Source organism: Arachis stenosperma, chromosome 10 (genome assembly GCF_014773155.1).
Source record: "Arachis stenosperma cultivar V10309 chromosome 10, arast.V10309.gnm1.PFL2, whole genome shotgun sequence".
Classification (NCBI taxonomy): domain Eukaryota; kingdom Viridiplantae; phylum Streptophyta; class Magnoliopsida; order Fabales; family Fabaceae; genus Arachis; species Arachis stenosperma.
Window position 1 is genome coordinate 40,824,910 of NC_080386.1, and position 10,490 is coordinate 40,835,399.

The window sequence follows — 10,490 nt, forward strand, 5'->3', positions numbered from 1 at the left end:
CCTAATTATGAATGGATGCATTCCCCCACTTTATAGCCTCTAATCTGTGTTCTCTGGGCCGAAAACTGGGTCAGAAACAGCCCAGAAGTCACTTCCAGTATTTTCTGATCCGTACAGGTCGCGGCCAAGTGACGCGGAGGCGTCGCCCACGCGGCCGCGCGGATTGAAGTTCACAGATGCGACGCGTTCACGTGAATCACGCGTTACAAGTCAGACACACTAGCTCCGGCGACTATATACCCGCCAGATACATCGGCTCCGACCAACGCAGAAGATCTCGACCGAGATCGACCTATAGTTTTAGGTAACCCTCGGAACAAAAGTCATAAGCCAAATTCAAAAGAAGAAAATTGTAAGTTGGAATAATAATAAATCCTAAATCCTTTAAGAGAAATCCTAATCCTAATCCTAAGAGAGAGGAGAGAACCTCTCTCACTAAAACTACATATAAACTATGAAAAGTGAATTATGAGAGCCTAATTATGAATGGATGCATTCCCCCACTTTATAGCCTCTAATCTATGTTCTCTGGGCCGAAAACTGGGTCAGAAACAGCCCAGAAGTCACTTCCAGTATTTTCTGATCCGTACAGGTCGCGGCCAAGTGACGCGGAGGCGTCGCCCACGCGGCCGCGCGGATTGAAGTTCACAGATGCGACGCGTTCACGTGAATCACGCGTTCGCGTCGCCTAGCATCAGAGCAACTATGGCATATTATATATCAAATCGAAGCTCCGAACGTTAGCTTTCTAACGCAACTGGAACCGCGTCGTTTGGACCTCAGTAGCTAAAGTTATAGCCGTTTGAGTGCGGAGAGGTCAGGCTGGACAGCTTAGCAGTTCCTCCAACTTCTTGTATTCCTTCCACTTTTGCATGCTTCCTTTCCATCCTCTAAGCCATTCTTGCCCTGTAATCCCTGAAATCACTTAACACACATATCAAGGCATCTAATGGTAATAAGAGAAGATTAAATAAAAGAAAATAAAAGCCAAAGAAGCATGTTTTTAATCATAGAACAAATTCTGGGAAGGAATTATAAAATATGCAAATCATATGAATAAATGTATGAAAGATTGATAAAATCCACTCAATTAAGCACAAGATAAACCATAAAATAGTGGTTTATCAACCTCCCCACACTTAAACATTAGCATGTCCTCATGCTAAGCTCAAGAGAAGCTATAAAGGAGTGAAGATGAATGATAGAATATATGAAATGCAACCTATCTATATGAATGTAACTACATGCAAAATGTTTCTACCTACTTGGTTAAAAGTAAATAAGTACTTCAAGACAAATATGAATTAAATTCCACTAATTCAAATTGTACAATAAAAAGCAAGTAAACTTGTAAGAAGACAGCTCATGAAAGCAGGAAACATAGAATCAAGCACTGAATCCTCACTGGTAGTGTATATCACTCTAACTCTCAAGTGTTTAGGGTCAATCACTCTACTCTTCTCTAATCATGCTTTCTAAACTTTGTTCTTCATCTAACCAATCAACAAAATTTAGCATACCAATGCAAACATCATGAGGTCTTTTCAAGGTTGTAATGGGGCTGAGGTAAAGGTAATGATATATGTATGGCCAAGTGAGCTATAATATGAATCTTCAATTAACCTAAGCTCTCACCTAATATACATATACTCTATATACTTTTAAATTCATGCCTAGCTACCCATAATTCCCACTTTTGCATAATTTCCATACTCATGTACCAACTTTTTCTTTTTAATTTATCACATGTGCATTGATTTTTCATTAACTTAACATTGGGGTAATTTTGTCCCCTTATTTTTTTATTTATATTATATATATATATATATTTGAATCATAAAAACAAACATAACTTATCAATGCACATGGATTCTCCATTATTTTTCTATTTTGGTTTTTCTTGAGTAGGTTCCCAAATTCCCAATATTCAAATAAATTAGAAACATGATACATTCCCTTATTAACCCATGTTCCTACAGTTTCCCCACACTTAGTTGATGCACAATCTCTATCTTAAGCTAACCAAAGATTCAATTGGGATATTACTTTTATTTTTCTGCTTAAGACTAGTGATGTGGTAAAATAAAACAGAAGGGGATTAAAAGGCTCAAGGGGCTAACAAGGGTGATGTAAAAGGTAGGCTAATTTTGGGATAAGTGAGCTAGAATCAAACAATGGCCTCAATCATATGCAAGCATGTAAATATATTAAATATTGGACATATAGAATGGAACAAAGCAAAGATTACAATTATAGAGAAGAAAACACACAAGAATAAAAATTTATGGTTAAATAATGTAACCATATAAATAAGCTCAAAATCTCACAAGTTGTGTGTTCTTTGGCTCAAAAACCATGTTCCAAATACAACTTCAAACAAATTTAACACAAAAATTTTCAATTTAAATTAGTGTTTTTCAAAAATAGGATCTTAAAAAGAAACTTATTATTTTAACCAAGCAATAGCTAAAGCAGTAGCTAAATGCATAAAATCAAACAAACATGCAATTAAACATGCAAATGCAATAATGAACAAACAAAGAAAATAAAACAATGGTGTTGAAAAGAAGAAAATAGCCAACCCATGGAGATCGGTATCGACCTCCCCACACTTCAAGATTGCACCGTCCTCGGTGCATGCTAAGATGTACAAGTGGATGGGCTGCTCCAACTGATGCCTTTCTCTAAAGATTGTGCAGGTGGACTTGTTTGTCTTTCCATTAAGAAGCTTTTCCTCTCCCTTCGTGGTGGCCATCCTGAAAGAAGAGGGAAAAGAAAAAAAGTAACCTAAAAATAAAGATAGAAAATATGGGTGTTAATACCAGATAATAAGGGTCTCAATTACATGGTGGCTACAACATGCAAATGAGAAAACAGTAGAAGTACATGGCAAAGCAAGAGTGCAAAAATTTGCAATAATGGGAAAGAGAGTGCAGGATAATATAAATTCATGTCAATGCAAAACTAATACAAATATCATAAAAGATTAGCATTGACTTAAACAATATTATCCAACAGTGTAAAACAAGTCACTGAGTACCAAAATAATACCAGAAAAGACACAACAGTTGAATATGAACAAGTAACACGAATGGAAAAATAATAAATTTAGAAAAAAAATAAAAATATGCCCAAAATTAAAATGCAATGGAAGAAAGCATGCAAATAAATTAAATAAAATAGAATGGAGGTGAAAAAGATGAGAAGTGAAAGAAAATAAGAAAGGAAGGAGAAAGAAATAAGAAAAGATAAGAAAAATAAGGATTTGGAGAAGAAAAGATAAGATATTTGGCAATTTAGGATAAGCTGTGCGACGCAAACGACGCGATCGCGTGGGGCACGCGGTCGCATGACACAGTTTATGCTACTGGCGCGAGGGCAGCCTCGTGCTCGCACAACCCTCTGTTCAAAATTTTTATTTTCGCCAAATATGGGGTGACGCAATCGCGTGGGTCATGCGATCGTGTGAGTGGCCATCATGGAGATATGACGCGGACGCGTGGGGCACGCGTTCGCGTGGGATGGCTTGGGCTTCCAGCACGAGTCCGGCCCAACTCCAGCACAACCTTCGGCCATGCACTCTTTTTACGTCGATATTCAGGTCACGCGGCCGCGTGGGGCACGCGGTCGCGTGGGAGGCCATTATTCCCATGTGACGCGATCGCGTCAGCGACGCAGTCACGTGGGACGATTTGTGCCATTGGTACGCCTCCAGCCACGCTCTCGCGTGACTCTCTGTTCGTTTTTATTTTTCTCCCCTCTCCTTGTGACGCGGACGCGTCGCTGATGCGGTCGCGTCGCGTGGCATTTTTTTTATATGCATGAAAAATGCAGAATGCAATGCTAATATGAATATTATGCAAAACTCCAGGTTCAATATAATAAGATGAAATAAGACTCGGAAACAAATAAAACTAGATAAAAATGAAAAAGAAACGATGATACCATGGTGGGTTGTCTCCCACCTAGCACTTTTAGTTAAAGTCCTTAAGTTGGACATTGGTTGAGCTTTCTGCTATGGTGGCTTATGTTTGAATTCGTCTAGAAATCTCCACCAGTGTTTGGAATGTCAGCATCCTCCGGGGTCCCAAACAAAGTACGTAAAGCCCTTGTGTGAGTTCAAACAGGCTTGTAGGCTCCCAGAGTATTGAATGTCAGAATAGACTCCAGGATCCCAAACTTTTCTTCTACACCCGTCTTTGTCTTGATCTACATTGGTCCAGTCGGGTGATGAGTAATCCGAATTCTCACTACAGTGACCAAATAGCTTCCGAGATCCTTTAAATTGAGCTTGACACCAATTCTTGCACCTCAAGTTGAAGTGCGAAACCTTATTAAATCTTGCATACCAGCGCTGAGTGTGAGTCATATCCCTTTTCCTCTTAAAATCGCAGAGAGCTCTAAGCTGGCCATCTGTTTCAAGTAAACCATATTTAAGTGGAAAAGTAAAGATAAAAGGCAAAGGTGTTACCCACTTGTAGTTTGTAATTGGTGGTAATGGCCTTGTGATAGGTGTTTCCAATGGTTCTGTAAGTTCTACTCCCTTATAATCTTTTGTGAATTCTTCCACTTCAACCATATCTTGATCAGAGTCTTCAATTTCTCCCTCATCATCGCTCAAGTCATATATTGGAGGTTGAGAAAAATCTAACTTAGCGTCATCTTCATATTCACTCGGGGAAGATTCTTCTGTCTCAAATAATTCACTTGCGGATGCAAGTTCGTCACTAAGAGAACAGGACTCGCGATCATCATCATCAAGGAAGCCTGCGTCCTGGGTTATTCCGTTCAGTTCTTCATAAGATATTTGCAGTGGAGGCGGTGCAAAAATCCTCCTCAGCATCAATTGTAACATCCTTGACGGAATTCTCCATAACTTTGGATTCAGGTGGCGGTTTGGCGTCTCCTAAATCTTCAACCAACTCTTATTCTTCTTCTGCAATGATAGCTTCCTCTACTTGTTCCAGTACGAAGTTATGCTCTATGCTATTCACTGGGGCTTCTAGCGTCTTCTTTGTACTGTGTTCTTCATTGGATTCTCCACATAAAGCCATGGGAGTCTGTTGAGGGGCTGAATGTCTGGAAGATAATTGATTTATTGCTTGCTCCAGTTGATGAAGGGTTGCAGTAAATTGTTTTATTGATTCTTCAAGGCGAACCTGTGATTCTGGCTTTGATGGATATGGGTATGGTGTATGGGGGAGTGGTAGTTCTTGGGAGTAATTGGATTGGTGTTGGGGTGGATAAGGATCGTATGGTAGCGAATGGTGAAAAGAAGCTTGTGAGTGTGGTGGTTCGAGGTTATGTTGAGAGGATGGTCTATAGGCACGGGGTGGGGCTTGTTGGTAGTTACAAGGTTGTCCACCATATCTCTCAGCTGGGTATGCATTGTAGAATGGTCGTTGTCCATGATATCTTGGAGGGTGTTGTTGCCTAAAGGGTTGATTAGATCCTCTTGACTCCATCCATCCTTGATTGGTCTGACCTTGATGCATATTTCTGCTGTGGTTTCTATTTCCTTCAACAAAGTTAGAACCAAACTCAAAGCGAGAGGGGTGAGAATTCATAGTAGTTATCAGTAATAAGGGAAAAGAAAAAAAAGAAACAAATAAACAAGTAAAATAATTTTTTTTTGAAAAATATTTACAATAACCAATAATAAGGCACACGTTTGCAATTCCCCGGTAACGGCGCCATTTTGACGTTAGGATTTTTTCTAGTAAAGAATTTTATAAAAATAGTCGCGTTGTAGATATAGATTCTAAACCAACAGAAATCCCTTCGTGCAAACGTTTTGGTTGTCACAAGTAACAAACCCCTTTAAAATTGATAACCGAGTATTTAAACCTCGGGTCGTCTTCTCAAGGAATTGCAGGGAGGTATGTTCTTATTATTGGCTATGAAAAAGGTAAAATTGGAGTTTTTGGAATTTGGGCAATGGGCACAGGTATATTTTCAAAGCAATAAAAATAAATAAATAACTGTAAAATAAACTCTTGGCAAGGTATAAGAACTGGAAGTCCTATCCTTATCAATTGTGATGAGAATTGGATTTATAATCCCACTTAGTTAACCTTTACTAAACAAAGGAAGGTCAAGTTGTTAATTAATTTGAGTTTCCATAACTCTAGCCTTTCCAAAGGAAAGACTAGGACTTTAGGTATCAAATTAATTAGTCCACTTGACCTTCCTTTGTTTAGTAAGGTTAACTAAGTGGGATTAGAAATCCAATTCTCATCACAATTGATAAGGATAAGACTTCCAGTTCTTATACCTTGCCAAGAATTTATTTTACAGTTATTTATTTATTTTTATTGCTTTGAAAATATACTTGTGCCCATTGCCCAAATTCCAAAAACCACAATTTTACCTTTTTCATAGCCAATAATAAGAACATACCTCCCTGCAATTCCTTGAGAAGACGACCCGAGGTTTAAATACTCGGTTATCAATTTTAAAGGGGTTTGTTACTTGTGACAGCCAAAACGTTTGCACGAAGAGATTTCTGTTGGTTTAGAATCTATATCTACAACGTGAGTATTTTTATAAAATTCTTTACTAGCAAAAATTCTAACGTCACTCATGCTTCATGACAAAAAGAGATGGCGACATGGGTATTCGTATTTTGTCCAACCCTCACACCGACACTTCAGCCTTCCCATATTTCGATCAAACAGTACTAGAATAAGTCTCCCAGGAGATTCGTACTCTTCCAATGAGTATACCCTTGTGTTCAGAGATCTTCTTACCCGAACCAAATTAACAACTGCAACTCGTTGAATCTCTCGTTTTATGTCCGCAAATACTTCTTTCGTATATGTCAGCATAGCGAACCGCTCTATTGCATCGAGGCTAGTCGTCATTACTAGGAAAGTGTCAATGGTTCTGAACTGGACTAGAAGCTCATTATTCCGATAATCACGCACCATTAGCTCTAGGTTCTGCACAAGCTCAAGAATAGTATACTTCGATTGAAGGAAATTCTTGACCACAGCGTTTATACCTTCGCATCGAGATGTGGTCTTAAACCCGGCGCAAAATTTATTCCTCAGATACGCATTCACCCACATTTCCTTCTTACCAAACACCTGCCTCGCCCATAGGCTATCTTGAAGTTTGAACTATTCAACCGCTAGATCCCACTCAGTCAGGAATTTTTGAATCTCGATGTCCGTATATAACCATCGGTTAAATCGTGATCGGAGTGACGACTCCTTCACGTTAGTCGTAATATTTTTCTGAAAATGCCATGCACATAGGCGGTGGGTTGCCTTCGGGAATACTAAAGCTATGGCTTTACACATCGCCTCATCCCCATTTGTAACAACCACTGATGGCTCCTTCATGCACATCACCTCCAACATGTTCTGCAATATCCACTTATACGAATCAAATGTCTCATCCATTACTAAACCAAAACTGAAAATGGTGGTCTGCTTGTGGTTGTTGGCCCCTGAGAAGATTACCAATGGCCGCCTATACTTGTTCTTCTTGTATGTCGCATCGAATGCAAGGACATCCCCGAAGTACTGGTAATCGACTCGGCTACCCCCATCGGCCCAAAACATATTGCCTAGCATTCCATCATCGGTCAAACTGTACCATGCCATGGCCATCGGATCCGATTCTGTCTTATCTTCTAAATATGCAAGCGCAGCTTCTGCATCACCCTCCGCAATCGTTACACGCCTTTTTTATCAATGTGATTATAGGCATCCTTCTTCAAAAAGCCAACCAACGAGCATCCTCCAGCCATCCCAGCCATATATCGTCTGTCGAAATTCCACACTCGTTCAACTCATCTATCTAAGCTTTGGCGGCATCTGTGAGTGACCGGTACTTCGCAATCATATGCACCATGCAACTAGGGGTCAAGTCATGATTGTGCTTGTTTTCAATCTTCCTTACTCGCCACAGAGAAGCACTCTTGTCAAAGGATATGGAGAACTTCGCCTCGCAATTAGTCCTCGTTTCTGGTTTGTGAACCCTCTCATCCTATCTAACCGATTATAGTGCTTTGCATCTCTCAAACGTTGCCTGTTACAGAAGAACCTCCGCCTTGTGACAATACCATCCTCATCCTTCCAGGAATCCCTCTTCCTAACTCCAAAGCCGTGATATTTTCCAAACTTCTTATAGAACTTATACGCGTCCTCATCAGTCCTAAATACCTTCTTCATTATGTCTTCCATATGTATCCCTTCAACGTCACCAAATTTTCCCATGTCTCGGTAGAAAAACTCACTCTCGGTAGTATTGTAAGTCGTATCCTGATCCACATTCTTTGATCCATTTCTAGTATAGGCATTCTCTTGACAAGCATCATCGTTGTCCCACATGTTGTTGGTGGTCCCCATCTACAGATTCCAAGACAGAACAAATCCACAAAACACTATCAACCCATCTCACTTAAGTCATATTCTCATTAGACAATAAACGAAGCCACCAACAACCACCTAAATGCTCTTTCCAAACAAAACTATTCTAATGTCCATCATCCCTACTTAGGTAGCATGCTTAAACTTTTTCAATTAGAGTACACCGAAATGTTAGGAGAAGAACAAAGTTCTCTACTTCAAATTAGCCATTTCTAAAATTTCTATCATATTAAAACCTTCTCTAATAACATTCTATACCCAAATGGATTCAGACACAAACCTACTACTGTAGCAAACTTAAACACTTGCCAAATTAACGACACTAATCATTGCTAAGAATAAACCCCCATACTCCCCTGTACAGACGTCACATACTGAAATAAAATCAGCCATCAAATTATTTGCCAAAAATCTGCCCGCAATTCGGAATTATTACATCCTTAAATGACATAAAAATTTGCAGCAAAACCTACTTGTCATGACTTCAAATGTTCACTTCAACATTAGTTGAAGGACCTAAAAAACTTTAGTAATGCAAACATAACTAGAACAAAACCAAATTAACGAAAATAAAGAGTATATAATATTATCTCAATTAACTTTTAAAAAATCTTCTCTTTTAATTTTATTGACATTTAATAACATTCATTTTTATCATACGTAAATGAAAAACTTTAGGCATAGGCTAAATACAATGATACAATGGGATTATATACTTCTGGGTGTGCTTGAATTAAAATTTAGAAATGGGAGTTGCTATAAAATTGATTTTATAAAATTGATTTTCATCAAAAGTGAGTTAGTATTAACGTGGTTTATGTTTGACAATTTTTATACTAAAACAAATTATAGTGAATTAAGTGTTGTTCATATCATATTATTCAAAATAACATTTCGATACAAATATATTGAAAAGGACATAAATTTAAATAAATTTTCTATATTATTTTGTAATCTTATTTTAGGTAGTTATATAAATATTAATACTCTTTTTTCTTGTACTCACAATACTCTTTAGTACTCTGATAGAATTAATAGAATTAATAGAATTATAATACAAAAAAAAATATTTCCATACAAAATGAATAATAGGTAAAAAATTCATATAAACATAAAATTAAAGAATTCTATAAAAATAAATATATGATATTAGACTTTATTTGATGCTCCAAACACTAAGCTAAAGAAGCTCCCAAAATGTGCATCCAACCCTAACTTTTTCTCCCAAAAATTAGATTTAGTGATTATTTTAGCTTAGTGTTTATTTTAGCAATCAATAATGGATTCAATCTTCACTTATGAACACCATAAAAATTTTGCCATCATAATCAACCAAATTCAACTTTAATCATTTTCAGCAAAGAAACATGATTTACATATTTACATAAACAAGAAATTAGCTTAGTCACTATTTCAGCAACACAACAATATATTCAATCTTCAACCATGGTGTTTCACAGCAAATAATATTAAATAACTGATTATTCAACAACACGACAATAAACTCAACTTTCAATCAATACCAAATTCCTTCAGTAACAAACTAATTTAACCAAACTAATTTCACTAACCCATTCAACTTTCAATAAAAATATCAGAGTGCAATGATAAATGATATCAACCAAATTGAAACAGAAAGAACACGAAAATTTCTTAAAACTCACCAGATCGGGTTGCGCGTTGGAAGTTAACGGCGAGGACAACGCTGATCGCGATGCTCGAGGCAACAATACGGCACCAACAACCCACCGGGACTTGCTGCCGCTTCTGCTGGAGACGAACACCGCAGTGAAGATGCGTATCGGAAGCGGCATCTGAGTTTGATACTGTGACGAAGATATCAGTGATGACGACCGGTCCCGACTACATCACTCGCAGCGACGACGCGCGACAAACTGGGGGGCGACGGGGTGACATAGCTCTGGGTGCAGTAGATCCACTAGAATCATCAGAGGAAGCATACACCCAGATCAGAATTCTCAGTTCATGTCTCTCATGTAGCCCTTTGGAATTTTTAGAAACCTTCTTTATTTTTTTTGACCCTCTTTATTTTTTATTTATCTTCGATCAACATTACATACCTGAGCCCATTAATTGTGCACCAACTAAGTG

General features: G+C 38.1%; 1 protein-coding gene across 1 annotated transcript; it reads right to left on the reverse strand.

The window, feature by feature from the left end:
* Positions 1-6,587: 6,587 nt before the first annotated feature.
* Positions 6,588-10,192, reverse strand: LOC130957005 (protein FAR1-RELATED SEQUENCE 4-like). Its single transcript, XM_057883914.1, has 4 exons — positions 10,043-10,192; positions 7,909-8,357; positions 7,272-7,689; positions 6,588-7,121 (listed from the first exon to the last, which is right to left on the reverse strand). The coding sequence occupies exons 1-4, from the start codon at positions 10,190-10,192 to the stop codon at positions 6,588-6,590; spliced, it is 1,551 nt and encodes a 516-aa protein (XP_057739897.1).
* Between the last annotated feature and the right edge of the window lie 298 nt (positions 10,193-10,490).

Bases quoted from the DNA above. Each gene is read 5' to 3' on its own strand.
- LOC130957005 (XM_057883914.1), bottom strand. From the start codon at position 10,192: ATGCCGCTTCCGATACGCATCTTCACTGCGGTGTTCGTCTCCAGCAGA. The intron at 8,358-10,042 runs GTGAGTTTTAAG...TGGAATCTGTAG, and splicing joins CCAACGCGCAACCCGATCTG to ATGGGGACCACCAACAACAT. The intron at 7,690-7,908 runs GTAAGGAAGATT...TTGATAAAAAAG, and splicing joins AGAGTGCTTCTCTGTGGCGA to GCGTGTAACGATTGCGGAGG.